At 35.9% G+C, this 21,245-nt stretch overlaps 1 protein-coding gene across 3 annotated transcripts in view; it reads right to left on the bottom strand.

Annotated features, from left to right (window-relative positions):
- NEK10 (NIMA related kinase 10) overlaps window positions 1–21,245 on the bottom strand; it is a 116,099-nt gene that overhangs the window by 83,056 nt on the left and 11,798 nt on the right. For all 3 annotated transcript variants that reach the window (XM_055710245.1, XM_055710247.1, XM_055710246.1), the window contains exons 8-22: window positions 19,070–19,148; window positions 18,655–18,722; window positions 16,654–16,733; window positions 15,405–15,491; window positions 13,695–13,919; window positions 13,106–13,245; window positions 11,415–11,476; window positions 9,206–9,283; window positions 6,245–6,309; window positions 4,740–4,842; window positions 4,505–4,633; window positions 3,825–3,962; window positions 2,429–2,474; window positions 1,677–1,798; window positions 1,383–1,485 (exon numbers count right to left, since the gene is read on the bottom strand). In XM_055710245.1, the coding sequence (XP_055566220.1) occupies window positions 1,383–1,485; window positions 1,677–1,798; window positions 2,429–2,474; window positions 3,825–3,962; window positions 4,505–4,633; window positions 4,740–4,842; window positions 6,245–6,309; window positions 9,206–9,283; window positions 11,415–11,476; window positions 13,106–13,245; window positions 13,695–13,919; window positions 15,405–15,491; window positions 16,654–16,733; window positions 18,655–18,722; window positions 19,070–19,148 (1,525 nt within the window). The remainder of the gene's footprint in view (window positions 1–1,382; window positions 1,486–1,676; window positions 1,799–2,428; window positions 2,475–3,824; window positions 3,963–4,504; window positions 4,634–4,739; window positions 4,843–6,244; window positions 6,310–9,205; window positions 9,284–11,414; window positions 11,477–13,105; window positions 13,246–13,694; window positions 13,920–15,404; window positions 15,492–16,653; window positions 16,734–18,654; window positions 18,723–19,069; window positions 19,149–21,245) is intronic.

Below are 21,245 nucleotides of genomic sequence, written 5' to 3'. Positions count from 1 at the left end.
AACAAGGTGCAGTAAAATTCAGAAGTAATAGATAAAAGGTCTTCAGCTCCCTCCAAAAATGCTATGTATACTGGTAATAAAGTATTAAACGAAGTGTTTGCTTAAATATTGCAACAGTTTTGAACGAATCCCTGTAGAAATGGTCAAAATAAGTTTCAGTTCTTCCAATTTACCTCAGCTCTTATAAATCTTTGACAGAAATATAAACGCTTTTCAAGGGCAATTTTGACCTTACATTTAAAAGTACATTTACACCGTATCTAGATTGGACTAGAGATAAGGCAAAGGTATTAAATCAAGACAAGAGTGCCCCTCAGTGGCAGGATGTTGATACAAAATACAATTTTATGATACTTTAAAATAATATTCTGAATATTTTTTTCATCACTCAGGGACAAATGCTCTATTAAATCACCCTTTTTCAAAACTGTATCATTACTAAGAATCAGGGGGGTTAGCACATACAATTTAATAATGAATAAATGTAAGTATGCACATCATCAGGCATAAATATTTACTATAAAACAACAGTTACTGAATATATTTGCCTATTATAGCTGAGTTTTGTGGTTGGGTGCATCCATACATCTGTACTTCCCTGTTATTTTAAAGAAGAGAGACTGATTTTGCTTGAAGACTTCTTATAACAATTCTGCAGTATTCAAATTGTTTATCTAGTTCTATGTCATGAGCAGTAAGAAAGCTCGCAGTAGTTCTTTGAGAGTTTTAGAATCTACAGTATCTGAATTGCTTGTAAGGCTTGCTGTACATACTGGGTTGTGATAATTCACTCAAAGAGTAAAACTTCTTACTGTTCACACATACATGTCTTTCAAAGCCTGTCTTGAAACCTGCCTAAGCACCTTCCTCCACACTGTGAAGATTACAGAAGCATACATCAAGAATATTCAGTACTACAGGCTTAGACAAATTGCACCTCACAGCAGCTGATCACTGGGAACAACTGATGGATACTAAACAATTGTATGGGAGAACTGGAATAGAACAGATGGCTGTTATACCTTATGTTCATTAGCACTTGTTATCTAATCTGGTTCTCTCTATATTATTGCCAATTTAAAGAAAAACAGGCCTTGAAGAATAACTAATTTAATTTTTCTAGGGCTAAACCATCTCCTCCATGTTATCTGACATACATAGCTTCAAAAAATATAGTCATGGATGATGACACCTGGTGGCAATGATCACAAAACTTGCATTAGCAATTATTTTACACAAAAGCATAATAATGCCGTAATTTACTAGCTTATAAGTATGGTGACCAATGTCTAGGAATCTGAAACCTTCTGAGAGTTTCAGTAAAGAATTTCTACTCGCATACATCATGGGAAATTCTCTTCAAGTAAAGTAGTTCTACTTACTAATTGTAACTTTGTCTTTATCCCCCAGCATGACATTGTTGGGAGTGAGATCTCGGTGAACAATCCTTTTCTCTTTATGCAAATAACGAAGAGCTAGACAAAGCTTAAAAACAAACAAAAAGAGCTTTACAAAGATTCTTAATTACAACCTAAATAAAAGCACATAAAATTAAATTAATATCTGATATTAGTGCCTGATATAATAAGCATTACTTTGTCATTTATTAGCCTGACAAACATAAATGCTGCTACATGCAGGAAAGTTCTGGAAACAAAAAGAATGGAGGCCCTTACCTGGATAAATATTCGCCATATTCTCTCTTCTGTAAACTGTTGCTGCTTTTCTTTCAAAGAGTGGAAGTGTTCTCCCAGTGGCACTCCCTCTATGAGCTCCATGACTATGTACAATCTATCATCTGCATAAAAGAAAATGAATGAACAGAAGATTACATTTATACAGAAGGCATTTGAAAATAGAGTATTTGAGATTAAAATATATTTTAAAAGCTGTTAATTTTTTTACTTCTTAAAAATGTGTTTGTACAGACAAATACATTTTAATCAGTTCTACTCCTTGTTATTCCATTTTTTCCTCAATTTATATCACAGCAGCTATAAGGAATTCACTGCCTGATAATCATTCAGCAGGCTGGTGTATGTAGCTAACTCTTTATAAAAAAGAAAATTAAGACAATATGGCTGAGCAATCTATATCATGCATTCTACTAGTCACTGTAGTTTTTCTCCGTTTAGCATTCCAGTTATAAATTTTGGATCTTTAATTCTATAGGATGAGAATGATGCTGTCTACATGTTTATATTACATCTAGTTTTACTACTAGATGAACGAAGATAAGCATTATTTCTCACCATTTCTTCAATTTTGAAGTAACACAAGCCTGTCTGAACTGTAGCAGTCCTTGAAGAAAATCTTAACCATTTATTGCTCAAATTTGACACACTGCTTCCAAGCTGTAAGTGGTTTTATTGTACATTTCTATTTCTGCATTATGTAAAATGTGGTAATTCTCTGTGTTTATACTTACTTTCCAAGAAGGTTCTATGATATCGTACAACATTTGGATGATAAAGCTACAATGAGGAAAGAAATGTAGATGTTTAGAATAGTTAAACTGATGGCACAGCATTTATAATGTTTAGCTGCACACTGAAAGGAAGGATTCCACAAGAATTCCACAAACTTATGAAGTGCAGTGCAGTACACCTTCACTGCTACAGCAAACGCAGAGAAATGTTGCACATTACTAGAGCAACCAGGAGGAATATACAATGTGATTCCTATCCCCTCTCCCTTTAATAACTGAAAGAGAGTAAATGAAGTTTGAAGGGCTTTCTCAGCCTAAGAACACTACTGATCAGTCAGGTTTTTAATTTTCAGTTACAAAAAAGGTTTTCTTCTCACTGTATTTTAAACCCAAGTATGCATTAAATGACACAAAGACTCATCAGTTTTCTATTAAAATCTTAATTTACAGAATCCCTGAAAAAAAGTTCAAATACTGCCAACACAGAAAGAATCTTTAGTAACAAGCATTCGCACTGCTGCTAACACTACAGTAAGAACAGTTTCAATATTGGCAACATTCAGGTAAAAGGGGTCAATATTGTACAGATCAGAGAAAAATAATAACAGCAGCTGGAAGCCCTGCTACCTAGAATCATAGAATCATTTAGGCTGGAAAAGACCTTTAAGATCATCGAGCCCAACCATAAACCTGCCACTGCCAAGTCCTACTATAACATGTCCCTAAGTGTCACATCTGCACATCTTTCAAACACCTCCAGTTATGGTGACTCAATCACTCCCCTGGGCAGCCTCTTCCAGGGCTTGACAACCCTGTCAGTGAAGAAATGTTTCCTACTACCAGATCTAAACCTACCCTGGCACAACTTGAAGCTGATTCCTCTCATCCTATCACTCGTTATCTGGGAAAAGAGACTTGACACCCACCTCACCTACAGCCTCCTTTCGGGTAGTTGTAGAGCACAATAAGGTCTCCCCTCAGCCTCCTTTTCTCCAGGCTAAACAATCCCAGTTCCCTCAGCCAATCCTCACAAGACGTGTTCTCTAGACCCTTCACCAGCTTCGTTGCTGTTCTTTGGACATGCTCCAGAACCTCAGTGTCTTTCTTGTAGTGAGAGGCCCACAACCGAACGCAGTATTTGAGATGCAGCCTCACCAGTGCTGAGTACAGGGGGACAATTTCTTCCCTTGTCCTGCTGGCCACACTATTTCTGATACTAGCCAGGGTGCTGTTGGCCTTCTTGGCCACTTGGGCACACTGCTGGCTCGTGTTCAGAGGGCTGCTGACCAGTGCCCCCAGGCCCTTTTCTGCAAGGTAGATTTCCACATGAGAACTCACAGTTAATAATGCTAACAGCAGAACGCGCACACATGAAACTGGAGTCCATGAGACACACCTGCTCTTTGATGATGGTTAATTCAGAGACAATATTCTTTACACTGCTGTCTCTGTCTTTTTTGTCCTTTCCAAATGCTGGATTGTGTAAATTGACTTCTTTCATTGCCAGGAGATTTTGTCCATTATGCTTTCTAACCTATGAAAAAGACAAAACACTTTATATAGGATGGGGATAGAAAGGATATTATTACGGCTACCAGATTAGTAATCAGAGTCCAAACCTGTCTTGCAGAAGTTACAATAATAGCTTTTTCTGTGTATGATGTGATAAAAAACTGGAGCCCCACAATACACCTTAGCAGTACACTGCTGAACTTGCCAGTCTTTGAAGTAACATTATCTGTGCCCAGTGTTGATTTTCAGATAAAGCATACTTGATTTCTGGTTTTACACAGATTCATTAACATTTGCAATAGACAGAAATGATGTTTGTGGAAAAGAATTCAAATAAAGTAAAAGTAGGAAACCTGAGGGATACACTGTTCTATCTGATAAACACAAGAGGGGACAAACAAAGTCACAGCAAATACTAACAACAAGCCCAGATCCATAAAGGCCTTTTCACACCTGCATTCCCCTACTGAAAGTCAAAGAACAGTAGTGCCTACAAGAGGTATTAGACATCCTTCATGAATCTTCCCCTCAAACCTGTAAAATAATACCAAAAGTGAAGTTTACCTTATATACGCTTCCAAAAGCTCCACTGCCAAGGTGCTCTAAAATTGCGTAATTGCCTATATGTTTTGTAGGTGCCTTATTCTGATTCATGCTTTCAATACTTTCAGCAATTTGTTTCAATTCATCCTCCTGGTTATAAATTAAATGCCAAATAAATAAACATATTTCATGCCTTTCTTATGCTAAGAATTTGAAAACAATACAGCTTCTCAAAGCTATGAAGATTTTCACTTACCTTTAATAAATTTAGCTTTGACACCAGCTTTTCATAAGCACTGATATCACGCACATAATGTCCAATATCAATGAAGATTTCAAATAAATCAGTAGGGAAAAGTCTACAAAGGTTTAAGTTTTGGTATATTTTAGAAACAGTGCGCACAATAGCTACTAATCCACAGCAGAGACTTTTCAATATTTATTACTACAACTTACTTTAGAACCTTCCAAATAATACATTGATTCTTTACAATCTATTCAGATATTAACCTTCTAACATTACATACATAAGAGTTAAAAAACATTTGAAAAGTCAGACTTCAGCTTCCATTAGTTGGGTATTAATGCCATATAAATGCCAGTTCTCCAAACATGTATAAGCCTCTTTAAAGTCAACACCTCCTGAGTTTCCAGATTTTCCTATATTTTTCTTATAATACTTTATATTGTGCCTGTTATCACTTTATCTGAGCTCCTTCTCATAACGCATTAAGTGATAGGGTTAGTATTTGTCTGCATTTAAAGAATCATGACACAGGTCTTAGAATTTTTGACCACAAAGTCTAGTCTAAAAGATAAAAAGGACTGAGAAAAGCAAAAGCTAACACACAGTAGGCAATATTTGATTAGTGACATGCCTAATTGAAGCTTTGTTTCTTTTTAAAGTTCTGGCAGAAGTAGAAATACAGAAAATTAAGGCATCTAGAAAAATACGAAAGGCAGCACATTAGTTCAGATTTAGCACTTACTTTAAAAACTTGACACCAACCATGAACATTCATTACAGACTAGGGCCCTTTTAGTACAAAATCCACTTTTTAAAAGTAAAATAGCACTAAAGTTATATTTAGAATTCTAGTAATTTGATACAGAATAAAATCATACAGAAACAGTACTGACAGGCAGACCTCCTAGGCAGCACGATTACTATCCTAATCCCACAAATCAAACTGCTAGGTTTCACACCTTTATAGCTAACCTGGTGAAACTGTCACCTTACTAGAAAAAAAATCGATAATTGATGAAAGACATTATCTCCTTATTGATTCAAACCTTTCAGCAACACTCCTAAGTAAACCAGCTTGATGCAAAGTCATTCCCATGTGAAGGAGTGGAGGGCTCAGAGAAAAAATTTACTGCTCCCAGTTACTTGCTACTATCCGGGGCTGTAACTTGCATCTGCTAATCCTCAGGATAAAAGTATGGTTTATCTCCAACAGTATTAAATTTGTCCCTAACAATTTAAAACATTGATTCATGGGGGAGGAAGAAGCCCCTACAGAACTAGTTTCTCTGGTATGCATACAACAGAAGTCCCCACACTGAATGTCTAAATCTTGTAGGCTGCCACTGATGCAATGCAGGAATGGCTATCTGTAGCTGTGGGAGAGGACAGAAATTGCTCATTACTATTTCTTCTTGTTGAAAATAAATGACATTTAAACACATGACTTTCTGATTGGAGTGACAACTTCTGCAAGCTGTCCCAAAGGCGTTTCACAAAACATTTTGTTAACATACCTTTTAAAGATATGGCGATTTCTTTCCATACTGAAGAGAAATCTCAGGGCTCTGAAAGCATAGCACTACAGCAGGAAAAAAACCTTAATGAGACATTTATTTATACACAAATGGAAAAGCCACTGATAAACATCAAGTATTCCTCTTGACTTTACACATTGGTCAACTTTGTACTTAAATGACTAGACAGATTATGTTATTAACCTGATAATGAAGACAGTAAAAACATGTTAATTTCCTTTTGTATTTTAAAAGTTGACAGGGCCATCTGAGGGGGAAAAAAAAGTAAGAAAAAAAAGGTGCGTGACTATAGCTATAGCACACTGAGGAACATCTGAGTTTTAATCTCCTTTTTTTTTTTTTTTTTTTTGGCAGATAGCTTAAGGCTTGAGACCTGTTCTCTTCTCCAATGGTGAAAAAGGTAAATGTAATCAGTGGTTTTGTAATGATGCCATATTTTGCAACTTCTTGTAAAAAATGTCATGTGAAACACCATAAGTTCTAACAGAAGACCAAAAAAAAAATGAAAAAGAGAGAACGGTCAACATTATTTTTTTTTAATGCTAGGTTCATTATATTTACAGAGATCTTTATGTACCTCAGTTTCTATCTTTATGTACCTCAATTTCTATCTGATCTCTACTGAAGAAAGCTTATTTTTACAACAGCTACTCTCAGGTAGCAGGCATGTATGCTTTTATGCAGCTCATATTTAATTCTGTTTATCAAGAGCCAACAATATGGCACATATACGGCTGACAAAAGATGACTGTATAAAGTAAGCCAAGGGGAAATAAGGCACTGATATCTGAAACAATGCAAATAGTAAATGCTTTTTACATAATTAATAATTACTTTATTGCATCAGTGACTAAACCACTACTACAGTCCAGTATGGTACTTCCTACTTAGACAACAACAAAGGTGTTTTAGTGATAACTGCATGTTATCCCCATGTTACAAAAAAAAAAATATTTATTTCAATATAAAGAAAATTAATTAAATGAAGGAAATAAAGGCCAAATGCTACTTTTGAGAGAAGCAGGATACTTGAAATTTTAGTGAAAAGGAACATATGTTAATGCTAAGAAGTGGTCTCTTTTACAATGTTTCTTTTTAGTCCAAAGTAAACTCTCCATCACAGAAGGATGGTGTGTTACCTTGTCTAACATTCCACTGAGAATCAGTTACAACTTAGCTGTATAAAATAACCCAGATGAGCTGAGCCATAGCTGCTACCTTGAAAGTTTTTCATTTTACAGACTATACATATATTTTGCTGTAGAAAGTCCATCAATGAAGAGACATGACAATAAATTAGTAATGAGATAATAGATATTTTAAATTGAAATAATACTTGTCTTTCTGACATTAGCGTTGTGAGATTAATATTTAACATTTGTGATATGCTTCAGTTAAGGCATGACGATTTTTATGTATGGTACGTATGCAGAATAAATGATTGATATCACTGCCACCCTTGAAGTAATGGTGTAAGATCACTAAGGTAGTATGGTAGAATGAAGGTGAAAATTTATTTATTGAAAACACAGTCAATGAAGCAGTAAAGAAATCAGATCAGCATTGCAGGAATTCTAAGAAAAATGCCTATGAAATTCAAAAAGGGTATTCCAGTGGCTGCAACTGTATTGCATAGCAGTAACAATGATAAAAGCAAGACAGATAGCAGTGTGAGAATCTGAACAAGGGTTCATAAAAAATATGCTTCTTATTGTTTGCCTCAAACAGATTTAGTTTTCATATGTGATCATTAAGTCCATTATTAATTCACATGGCTTCGTGTTTAACCCAACTACAGTTGCCTAGTATCTCCTGTGAGTTATTTCCAATGCATTCTGCTGGAATCTAAAATCTTGGTGGGCATAAATTAAGCTTCTTGCAGTTGTATGAGGCAACTGTACTGAGCATATGCTCCAGGTTTATCAGGCTCCATGTTAGTTTCATATACTTCCAGGAAGATTTTTATTTCTCTCATCCTTAAGCTGATTTTAACTGAAGCACACTTTAAAACCTTGCTGCTGAAAAAAGGTACCTAATGCACTGAATCTGCACTCCAACCTTAATCTAGAAGAACTGCAATGAGAAAGATGATATTACAATAAATTATTTCTTGTTTTATGGAAATGCCTTCTCTCACTATCCAGGCATGTCTACCTGATTTGATAATCGAATAGCTATGTAGCCATTTTAGTGCAGGGTTATACCAGAACAAAGACCAGGTGAGGGGCAGGATCCTGACTGCATTCACCTGTGCTAAGGACCTCCTCACACTTGCCCACATAAGTAACCTGCGCAGCAGCAGCAGGTTCATCCCTGAACCCCAAAGCACTACTCTCCTACAGCTTAGAGACGTCAACACTATTTCATAGATTCTAGAGAACAGCTACCAGATAATTGCTCTGATAACTTTTAGCCTAAGTTGACTGAAACCAGTATATTTATGGGGGTATTAACATGCAAAACCAAGAGTCATTCTACGCTTATTAGCTCTACATTTATCCTACATTTAGATTTGCTCTACTTCATGTGATGTTTTCCTGTATTTTAACAGCCACAGTAAGATGCTCCAGAAAAAAGCAGATATTAGTACAGTCTCAAATCTATAGTGAATTTCAATGAAGACCAAGGCACTAAAAAGAAGATGTGATGCTGGGCAGCCTGAAAAAGTGGAGGAAAGATTATCACAAGAAAAATATTCACTTTCCTTTACACTGTATGAGGTGCCAGAAACAAAGTAGACCAGAACAGAATACCAGAAATAGAGTCATTATTTAACTTTTAGTTCCTGAGCCGTTTGTTATTCCTCATTTTGTTCTGGTGGGGTTTTTTCCCCCTTATAAGTAATATTTTTTTACTGCATTTTCAAATAAACTTCAAAATCATAAAAAAATCTTAAGACTGTTTGGGCTTTCTATGCACAACGATAATAAAGGGACTTACCTGTAATAAATTAGCTTTTTCATCATTCCTTTCATTGTTTGGTAAAATCAGCTTGGCTATTGTATATATTCCATTTGCCTGGAAACAAAGAAAGATTAGCACTCCTTTGCACAGAAACCACAAATAAAATCCATTGTTCAGATAAATCAGAAGCTAATACCAACTGACAAGTTCTTAACATCCTACTGCACACCTAAATTATAAGCTCAAATGACTTAAATGTACATATGAATTAAATCACTGTTATATTTAAACTGATACCACAAAGAGCTTGCAAACAGATACTAAAGCAATGCTTCAATCTCTAAAGGTGAAATGGCAGCAACAGATCCCCTGTCACCATGTGGCTATTATAAATTGTCAGGAATCAAAAATCCAATCGCAATAAATATAAACTAGAGCAACACCAGAAGTGATAGCCTGAGAAGTATATCTGTGCCATCAGCAGTATTTTGTGAAAATCATACTGTGTTTCAGTTTCCATTTTTATGTAACCTAATGTATCCATCATATTGGTTTGATAGATGGACTCTGGTAGATTTAGTTCCACTACTGCTCCCAGTTACTTGACATGCTTCCTGTTGGAGACTACTCTCCAGCAGAGTTGCAGGGAGTATGTGCCAGTTCTGCAGAGGCTCTGCTGCAGTTCCTGACATGTTTTCTTAAACTGTTCATGAAGGTAGGGTTGAGATAAAGTCTTAGTCATAAACACATTCTGGCCTGCTAGCAGACTGGCTGCAGACTGCTACTGTTGAGACAAGGACACAGGATGGACAGGTAGAGGGCAGCTACAGCAGAATCAAATGGTTCTCAGCTGCCTGAACCAAGACTTTTACCACTGAATGAGATAAACCTTTAGAGGTCACTTAGATTGACTTTCTCAGCACATAACTGAAAGAGCTGCAAATCTTCTTCTGTCTGTTTTAAACCTGAGTTCCTTCATCTTGTTCACCAAGCAAATCTCAAAACTGTATCAGCACAGAGGAAGTAGGATTTAAAATGAAAGAGGCTGTTGTAGGGCAAAACTCCAGCTGAAATGAACATGCTTAAAGCTGTGTCCTGATCTGAAAGGGGAACATTAGCTGGTGTTTTAACAAAGGGAGAGGTCATGGTCCTTTAACAGGATGAGTGGGGGAAGAAGTCTGAAACACCTTTTCCCAGCCTACACATCATCCCATCAATTTTTAAGCAACTTACTGATAACCACAGTTATCATGCACTGCTAAAGTACTGCAGTACATTAGAACCATCCTATCATTTCCCAGGTCCTCCAAAAGTTACACTGTTTTCAAAATATATCTAATTTAAATATGCGGTATTTTATTTTGATGAAACCAGACTCAGCCTAAAATGTCTGCAGTTACATTGTTTGGATAAAAAGTTGTCTAAATCAGCATTGCTTATTGACCATTTTAGTGCTTAAGATGCATAAAAAGTAACTTCTTCTAGACTTACTTCCATTCCTTTCCTCTTAACCAATAGTTTTGAAACACACACAATTCTTTCCCAGTAAAATTTAACACTCTCTGTTCTCTCAGTCCCTCTAGAAATACCTCTGATTGGGCTTTAAGCTAACTTGAAGGCTTTGATGACTGACTTAACATTCAAAGTATAAGAGCTGGCTACAGCTTTTAGCTGGTATTAATATCCTAAACATTTGTGTAGCTGACTGTGTCTGGAATTTTAAGAATGGTTTTCAGAAACATTGATTCTAGCTGATTTAAATATTACATTTAAAAATGCATTTTAGAAACACAATCCTGGGGATGGGATGCCAGGAAGTTATCTTAGAAATAACGAACTCTGAGGAAAAGAGAAAATTGTTTGTGAAACAACAGCATGCCAGTATTAAGGTGTACAGTTTGTTTTAATAAACTTCATGAAATTCAGGTTCTGTATTTCTAAGTTAATTTCATGATTACTCTTATTTACTATCCTATTTTGAATATGGCAAGAGATGCCAACCAAAATGAAGCTTGTCTGAATAAAGCAGTTTACACTCCCAGACAACTAGATATGTATGCTGATATTTTTGTGTCAATGTCTCTGTGTGTAAATGTATAAAGAAACAAACATGCTGAAATAATAGAAACACATATTTTCCAATCTCTTTCAAATGCATTTTGTTTTTTTAATTAAATGATGGTGACAAACAGGAACAATAAAGTAAAATTATAACGCCTTATGTAACTAAATAAAGTCTTCCTACCTGTACAACTTGGTAAGCATTAGTCTCATTGAGCACCAGTTCAGTAATTGCAGCACAACAAGCTAGAATCAAAATTCAGATGCAAACATTCAGGGTCAGATCCATAAATATATTCAGATAGCGTGGTGGGTTAACCTTAGCTAAGGGCCATCCAGCTGCTCATTCACTTCCCCTCCCTAACAGGACAGAGGGAGAAAATAGGATGGAAAAACTCATAGGTCAGGACAGGGAGATTGCTCACCAACAGACTTGACTTTGGAAAAATTAATCTAATTTATTGCCAATTTAAATAAATTTGATAACAAAAATCCAAAGGGAAACAATTAAAACACACCTTCTCCCCACCTCAACCATTTTTTCACCCCAGACTCATCTTCACTCATTCCCTCCCAACTCCTCTGCCTGGATCTGGTAGATGAGGGTTACAGTCAGTACATAAGAGTTCCACTCCGCTGCTCCTTTCCCCTCACACTTTTCCCCTGCTCCGGTGTGGGTCCTCTACACATGCTGCAGCATGAATACCTGCTCCACTGAGGTCTCTCTCACAGGCTGCAAGGGAATCTCTGCTCTGGTGCCTAAAGCACATTCTCCCTCTCCTTCTTCTCTGACCTTGCTGTTTGCACTGCTGTTTCTTACCCTGTGTTGTGGGGCTTTTTTCCCCTCTCCTCTGTTCAACTCAGCAGTTTTGCCTTTTTTTAACTGTGTTTTCACAGATGCACCACTGACTTTGCTGATGGGCATAGCTTTGGCCAGCACTGGATCTCTGTTGTGGAGCCAGCTGGAACCAGCTGTGTGCAGCACTGAGCAATCCCTTACACAGAGGCCACCCCTGCAGGCCCCCTGCTAAAAAACCACTGCCACCTACACCCGATACAGAAGGCTAGAAATACAAACAAGTATTCAGTCAGAACTAAAAAAGACCTCTGTAAGTTCTTTGCTTACTCTTTTGCAGGAGTCCTTAGGGAGGGCAGAAGTAACACAGAAATAAGCTCCATGCTGGCAATGCTTTTGGTACTGCAATTGATTTCACATTACCAGCTCTTCAGAGGTAACATTCATGATGAAGTATTCAAGAACACATATGTATTATGATACAGCTTTCAGGAAGATACTGTAAAGGGTCATGTAATCCTAGTAAGGATATTTTGCATTGTCCTTCTATAGTCACTGGAAAAAAAGACATGATCCTCCAGAAGGAGGATCAGAATGGATAGTCGATGTGTTACTGAGAAATCTCTAAAAGGGATTCTCTCCATAACTACTGAGGAATCCTTACCTGACTGGTAGTCTTTAAAATAGCACTTTGAAAGAGTTCCATCATAATCAATTCATGATTGATCTACCATAGTAAATTTGAATAGAGGGGAAAATATGATCAAAGAAAAATAATCTCAGGCTAAAAGCAAAATTTAAAAAAAATACATGTATGTTTGAGAAATTTTTACACGTGGAAGAAATGTGTATGATTCCCATGTACTTAATACTTTATCCTTTGCTTCTTTCTGAAAAAAAGTGTGCTTTTTGAAAATATGTGCTGGTATTGCACATTTAGAAATAAACACAGTTGATTCGGTATTCCTACTCCCTAAAGCAGGTATAAAAATTCACAACTTCAGTCTGGAAATATTTTGAATCCTTTTAACGCAAGTGTAAGTAAACACATAACAGAGGATTAGGTCTTATTAACCTACCTGCTTGAAGTGAAAAAGTGTTTTCTTGCATCTCATCAGGACTCAAACCATCTGACAAATGAAGACAATGGATTCTCCCTGCTGCATTTGCACTAGATAAACTTCCAACTGAAGACCGATCAGAAACAAGAATTCTTTCCCTGGGGGCAGGGGGGAGTTGGAATTGCAGTGTAAAAAAATAGTTTAACATATCTTTGTTAACCATTTCTGAAATTTTGAAAAAGCAAACAAGCCTTTAAACAGAAAATTCCTTTCCTGTGTTCATCAATTATATTCACAATTCTAGCTCACTGAATATGTGTCTGATTAACAGGGAAACTAAGCAGACAGTAATGACGTATTTATTCATTATTTAGTTTATACACTGAAAAAATGAAAACCACCTTAAGATAAAAAATGAAATATGCATTGCTGGAAAAAAAAAATACTTATTCATTATGTTCTAAATAGCCTTTCAATTTCTGCAGACATCACATACAGCTGAACAAAACCAAAGATGCTATTTAATAAAACAGGGCTTGGTCAAATACATTTTAAAATATGAAACAGTCTCATATAATTGCCACAATCTTGAGGACCAAAAACCTACCCTTGTAATATATGAAGAAGCTGCTTGATTCCACCCCAAATCCGGATTTCCACACTAGTGTCAGGATCTTCACAAACCTGTACCAGAATCCAAACTATACTCCATAGAAGTTTGATATGATCAGAATGGAGCAAACTGAGCAAGACTGGAACTCCTTCATACATTTTTACTTGCTCTTTAACTTGTGACTCCGCACAGAGGAGACGTAGCAACTCTGCTGTGACCCTAAAAAAAAAATTCAGCAAGAAATTTTAATAATAACTCCATCATTACTTTCTATTGTCAGTCAGCAAAGGGGAAAAAACACAGCAAACATTTAAGAACAAGCAGAGATGTCCTATAAAAAAAAGAAGTTAAAGGAAATTGCTTAAAGTCACTGTAAACTGGTTAAAGTCATCATTTAAAAAAAGGAAAAAAAAAAAAAAGGAAAAGAAGGAGGAGATGCACATTCTTACAAGGGATGAAATTATAACTACATTGAGTTTCACTGCCAGTATAGGCAGCCAAGCATTCGCAGCCAGGATGGAGGTGGCCATAGGGACTGCAGTCATCTGTGGTACCACTTTCTTTTTAATGGCATTAGTACTACAAGTAGCACTGACTGCACGAACTGGTAAATCCCATCTGTGGAATTAGAGTAATTCCACAAATAATAGTGATTCTTCTCTAGTATTGTTTGAATATTATGTTTAAAATTAGTTTGGATATATCATTTAAAAGGTTTATACAAGATATTCAATAACTTCACCCCAATTAAGGTGGACTTTCCATAGAAAATACAACTAGGGATTTCCATTTCTACTTGAAGAAAAAAAGCTGCACATGTTTCATGAAACATATGAATTCAGACTCATACCTGAATTTAATACTATTCTTAACTAGCACTGATCTTCATCAGCTTCCTGTCTACATTCAAATTCCAGTTTTTATAACAAACTTTGGTTTACGGATAATCAAAATAATTTTAAATCCAGAAACTAAACACAAATTTTTAGTATATTCAATTTCTTTATCTTTAGTTATACATAAAATAATTTACATGTGTGAAATAATTAAACATGACATTTTTAAAAAAATCTCTTCAGTATTTAAAATGCAATAGGAAAAGTGACATAATATCAAATTTAAGAATCTTTTGGTTTCTTACTGAAATGCAGATATACTATGCTTATGTAGGAGTTTTAGCTGAGATGAAAGGACATTTAAAGAACTGAAGGAACCTTTACGATTTTCTTATTGAAGGGATGTGGGGTCTGACCCAGCCTCTGGCATAAACTACAACAGTTGTATATCTTGCAGTTTTTTACTAGTTTATTTTGGGCATCCCAGGAACCGCCACAGTTCAGTGTGCTCTCCATCTAACCACTCAAGTCTGCCAGGAACAAAGAGGAGATGCACCAAGAAAAGCAATTGCTATCACTTTCATACGATCCAATTGCAATGTTACCGTAACAGATACCACTGTTACGTAACATTGCAATTTATTTGCATTGCACTATAGGCCATCAGTGAAGATAGAAGAATAGCTTACAACAAAACTAGTAGAAAAGATTTTGCTCTGTCAGTATCTGACTGAAAATACATAGGTGTCAGAACTTTACTTCAAGTATATAAAGTGGTACATTATCTATTTCCTCTAAATAAAACACATCCCTAAATGAAAAAGTCAAAATATATTTTAACACAATAGATCTACAAGCAAAGTCTCACCTTTTAGAAAGCAAATCGTATTCATGTAATATCACCAGCAAGTTCTCAACAATGGTGAGTTCACTTATCTTCTCCCTACATTCTGGACTACAAATTGATTATTCCTGGCATTTATATCAAGTTAAATTATATGAAAAAACCACATTGCTCTTTAGCCTCCCTCCTTACACATTTGACCAATTATTTTCTTCTCAAATCTTAAGTAATAATATCATGTTGTGCACACAAATATTTAAAGCCACAAAAATATGCTGGGTCAAGAGTGACAGTGCAACAATTTCCAATTTTCCCATTACAAAACAAAAGTAAACATGAATACATAAAAGTAAATACACAAATGTATTTAATTTGTTTCTTACTAGAAATTAAGCAAATTAGGTACATTTTTAGAATCAACCACAATTTCCATATTTGTAACATACTCCACTTTCTTGCCCAGTCCAAATGTAAGACACTTAATTCTGTGAAAAAAGTTAAATGGAAGTTGAAAATATATGTATAACATCATTTAAATTAATACTGATATTAAAAAAAAAAAAACCAAACTGAAATAGAATGAAAGAAATTTGGGAAAAGTGAAAATTCAGAAAAATCTTAGTAAATAAATCTCTACTGATCTCAAGGAATCATATCTATTCTCTTCAGTTTTGTAATTTTCCTTATAATTTTTCATTTAATTGTTATACAAGTCTGGAAGTCAGCAACAATAATGTAGAAGCAGTAGCTTTTCTTCTATAAAACTATCAAGGATGAAAAATATTGTCTTTTCCTTTTTTTCCCCCTCCACACCAGGGAAAAAATCTTGTTTTTATTTAAAACTGTCATTAGCGAAGAGAAGATACATATGAATGGATTTGAGTGTATGCATTCACTATTTACTACACTGAACGATATTCTTACTGGTTATTGTGAGGCACTGTCACATTAAGCTCAGCACAAAAGGCTTTTATATGCAGGAAGCCAGTAAGAATTCCAGAAGCCTGAACTGCACAGGGATTGCAAAGAGACGTTCTATGACTCTAGTCCTGCAAAGTTCTTCACATGAGCAAGAACTCTGCTGCAAGGACTAAAGTTTCTACTTAGTTTCTACTGCTTCAACATAAAATTAAGCACACTTCATAGACTTCCACAGAACAAGGCCTCATTTTGAAAAAAAGAAGGCTTCCTCATAAACGGCAGTTTTAATATTGTGTCAAGAGGTGACATTAAAACACTTATTGTGAACTACAGCACATTAAGTCGAACTTACCTTTCTGCTAGGCTAGTCAGAGCAAGGAGGGCACCCAAAAGCACATTGCTGTCTCTGGCAGATAACAAATTTACTAAGGTCTGGAAAATGAAACAAAAAACAAGATAAATAAATATAAATTATATGATTTTCTTTTGCAACTCAAACATACATAGAGTTATTTATTGAAAAGTCAAAATTAAGATACCAAACCCTTACACTAAGTCTTAGGTACATCTAAAGTACACATAAATATACACTTAAAGTCTTAGACTACACCCAGTCTTAGGACAAGCAAGGATGTTTCTTCTCAAACTGCAACTGGCATCTCTCCTGACTGCTAAAGCATCTGGTCCAACAATATATCACTGTAAAAATCTGTTCCATGTAAAATGCTTCAGAACTCTAAGTCAAGGCTTACTAAAGCAAAAAGTTAATTTTCAGCTTATATTTAAACAACACGGTATGTAACTCTAAGGCCCTGCATATATTCTGTCAGTGAATCATAGAACCGTTTAGGTTGGAAAAGACCTTTAGAGTCCAGCCATTAACCCAGCAACTGATGTAAATTTCCTATATGTCTAGATTCTCTAAAATAATGTTGTCTGATACTATCCAATATAATTGCCACTGTTTTACTACAGCACAACAGAACCACAAAGCACTACCTATACTGGTCATGATCTCTACTGTTTCTCAGTTTGGCCGCAAATCAGCGATGGTTTAGATCCTTAGACTGACAGTAATGTATAGCAAGGATGTCTCGGTTGTCACTGTCTAAGTTGATACTGTTTTGTTTAGACACAGAATACTTTATAAGTGAAAAATCATAGCAGAAATTTATTTTTAAAAAACAAATATATATTTATATTAACAAATTATATGAAACAGTTCATATCATAGTAACATGTAGCTCAGGACAGTGTACACATGAGTAATAATTTTTATATGAATTAATTTATTCCAAACATGTAAGACCTATTTATCTCAAACAACCAATAACCATGCAGCAGGCCAATTAACTTACATGCAAGAAATAATTTTTATGATACTACTAATACATCGGTAAAACACTGTGGCAGTGTGCTCCCCCCCCCCCCAGACTTGTTCTTTATTTCCATAACATGCTGAAGTGAATACCACCAGTGGCAGTCCTAACCGATGCAGATGCATCTGAGTCTGATCGTCACGGCTGTATCCAACTCAAAGTGGATTTGGGGGAGACAGATAACAACATGCTAGCCGAGGTCTAATTTGAACAATGCATCCACCTAACAGTGCTAGTCAAGGTCCGACTCAAGCCAAGTTTGAAAGAAGCTAATTTCTGTAGTCGGTATGCAAATATGACGAGTCAATTATCTTACTCCATAAATAGCGGACAGCCCAGAGCCCATTGAACTCTCCTGCACGGCGGTAGGCTGCATGCCAGGATGTCCCCTTGAGTAGAGACACCTCTCAAGGTTGCTACTCAAGACTGAGAGATTCCTTGCCGCAACAGATTCTTGGTAAGTGATTAACAGCATGATAAACTTTGAAATCTTAGCTAAGTGGTATAAAGGATTGATTGTACACATATAATCCTTTAGATACAAACCATTGTCCAAGTTTGAGAATAAGTCTGGACCTAGCCATGCCTGAAGTCCCCTCTGAGGAGTTTAGAACTCAAGGGGGTCCTTTCTGAACCTCATGACTCAATGGGAGGGTCTCTGACAGTTTTGCCTAACCCTGTCCTCTGTCCTCAAATGTGCCTTACCATCGAATCTTGTTAAACCACTGTCACATTCACTATCAAACTCTGTTAAATTGCTGTTTTATACCAACGAACACATTGCTGCTCTTCTCTTAGGAGTGGTGCGTCACTCCACCCACAAAAAACACAGAACTGAGATTGTCTTAGATGATCTTATTTTACAAGCTTGACAAGGTAAGGAATTTACTCCCACCTAGATGAAATCTGAAAAGCAGAAGTCATTTAGTTAAGTAGCTAATTGGTTATAATTAGCAATTTTATAAAGCACTTACTTTATGTGCTCCACTTGCTGTAACCCATTCTCTTTGATCTTTAATACCAGCAAGCTTTTGGAAAATGTCTATGGAACAAAGGAAGTCACACAAATTGAAGCTTTATAACTTAATATTTTTCATTTTACTATAATAAAGCAAAACACTGGATAAGTTCTTTCAGCCATGACTAGCTCATTTCAATACTCTGATTTCAAGTGCATAGAGGTATTAATTTCTTAAAGAAATATTACTTATGTACAAAACCAAGATGTACTTTTCCACAGCAATTTCAGTATTTACCTGTGTGATAATGCCTGCAAGGAATCTAGCAATATCTTACTTATTGACCATCTGAAGTATTTTAAACATTTCAAGCCCCACATAAAAAAATTTAAGTGCCCTTATAATTTATGTTATTAGCTCTAACACTTACATGTCATGTTGACCAACTTGTCCACATTATAGTGCTCTTCTCCATAATCAAGATAGCCGTTTGCTACTGTTTCCATATGCTACAAGTTGGGGGGGGGGGGGGGGGGAATAAAGGACACCGTTAAAAAAAAAGTTTTTAATTCATAAACCTAGAGTGTTATGCACAGAAATAGCCTGCAGGTGGCGCGTCTGCTTCACGAAAAAGGTATGCAACATCCCGCATACATCTGCTATAAAACTTGTCAGGGAACAGAACTTGGAAGTGTAAGAATTCAAAAAGTAAGTGTAAAATTCCACAAGAAGATGATCAGCTGAAGACTATCAAATACAACGACCCTACTTCCAGGGCCAAAACTCCCTTCTTTGCAAGCTGCTAGAGACTGATAAGACTTTCCTGGGAAATGACCACAAAACATGTTTTCTACTGTCAAACTTTTCCCTCCGTATCCATCCGCTATAGGCCACCATTTGGAACAGCCAGATGGATCTTCAGTCCACACAGCTGACAGGCTCAGAGTCTACAAAACCTACACAACTCCAGGGGGGATTTTGGCTTAGGGTTTTGTTTGGGTTTTTTTTGGACATAGCCAACTGGTGGGAAATGCTGGTTAACCTTTTTAAATAAACCTGCTAACCTCCTGGTCAAACATATTTTTCCAGGAAATGAGAATTATCACAAGGATGTAATGTTTCTTAGTACACACGAATCATTATATGATTCTTGGCATTACTTATATATATGTTTTAACATATGGTGGCATTTTGAAATTTCCAGAACACTGTTCAGGGAAACTATAGCAGTTTCAAGCAGATGATACAGGAAGTCCAGAACTACAGGAGCAATGCATAATTTAGAAAGAAAAGTCACATGAGGAGGATACTACTATGCAAAGTAATACTGGTAATAACAATTTTATTAGCGTTTTCTACTAAAACACCCTAAAACACTTTAAAATGAGAACTGTTTTTTATCTGAAACTGCCCCAAAAAATGAAAAATATGTTTTTAATGATGTATAAAATGATCTAATGGAGGACTTTAGACTTGTGATTTGGCAAGAAGATTTGGATGCACAATTAATCTTGGAATTACCACCACCTCCGAATTTCTGAGGGATTTTTGAAAACCTCAGCTATAACTTTTTTCAAACTGCATCTCAGAGTGCTGGAAACGCATTTAACACATTTTATGTTGCTTCAAAGGACACAAAATATTAAGTTCCCCAGAAGTTCAGAAATCATAAAAATTGCATCTCATGACTTTTAAAACTCTCTATGCTAGCAACACACGCATAGTAAAAATGATTATCAATTATACAAATTGGATTCCTGCCACTGAGGACTTCACTTGCAGATGTTGCCAGCATCTCAGCAGCCCATTGCACTTTGCAAGCTCCACAAAAAAGTTGGCTAACATGAGGCACTGGAAAACACCAAGCAGTTCCTGTGGGAACTATATCGATTAGAAACTAATAATCTTTAACTCCTGCAACTTTAGGGACATTTCAAACGGGTGACTGTCTGACCAAAGCGCTCATAGCACACTATTGGTTCTTTGAAATACAGGTGGTCCATAAATATTAACAAATTATGACTGCATTCTAGAAAGGTACGTTTGTTATAAAAAAAATGGGTTTTTTTCTAGAAAGAAAACTTGCAACAATTTCAAAGATATTCAAGATATGTCATATCTCACTGATAACTTGGCACTGATAAACAAGTATTAAAAACCCAGGACTAAAGCAGTATTAACACAGAGCAATAACACAGCAGTCAGTTATCAATAATGTTTTATAATGCAAAAGTACTGTAGTCCCCACATTTAAACCTGTTCAACATTTTATCACTATTGCTTTCACCTTTAAAAAGTCAAGGTGACTTTACTCATCTTCCTCCAAAGTCTACAGTTACTTTTGACTGAACCAATTGTGCTGACTTTTCTCCCACTTCAGGAAGCATTTGTTAAGCTTCCTAAAACTCCTGAGTTAATGCCGCTAGATTATAAGGACAGTTGCTTTGCACACTAGTGAAAAAAAAACACACCAACTGCTTATGTGGAAACAGGAACAGTCTCGCTTCTTTCCATAAACCAATAATATATGTATAGTGCTTTTTACAGTGTATTTCATTCTAATCATAATTAACTGACATACAACATAATGGACAAAGCTACTGTGA

Source organism: Falco cherrug, chromosome 4 (genome assembly GCF_023634085.1).
Source record: "Falco cherrug isolate bFalChe1 chromosome 4, bFalChe1.pri, whole genome shotgun sequence".
NCBI lineage: Eukaryota > Metazoa > Chordata > Aves > Falconiformes > Falconidae > Falco > Falco cherrug.
The sequence above is the reverse complement of the archived record's forward strand: the minus strand, read 5'-3'. Positions and strand labels throughout refer to the sequence as shown.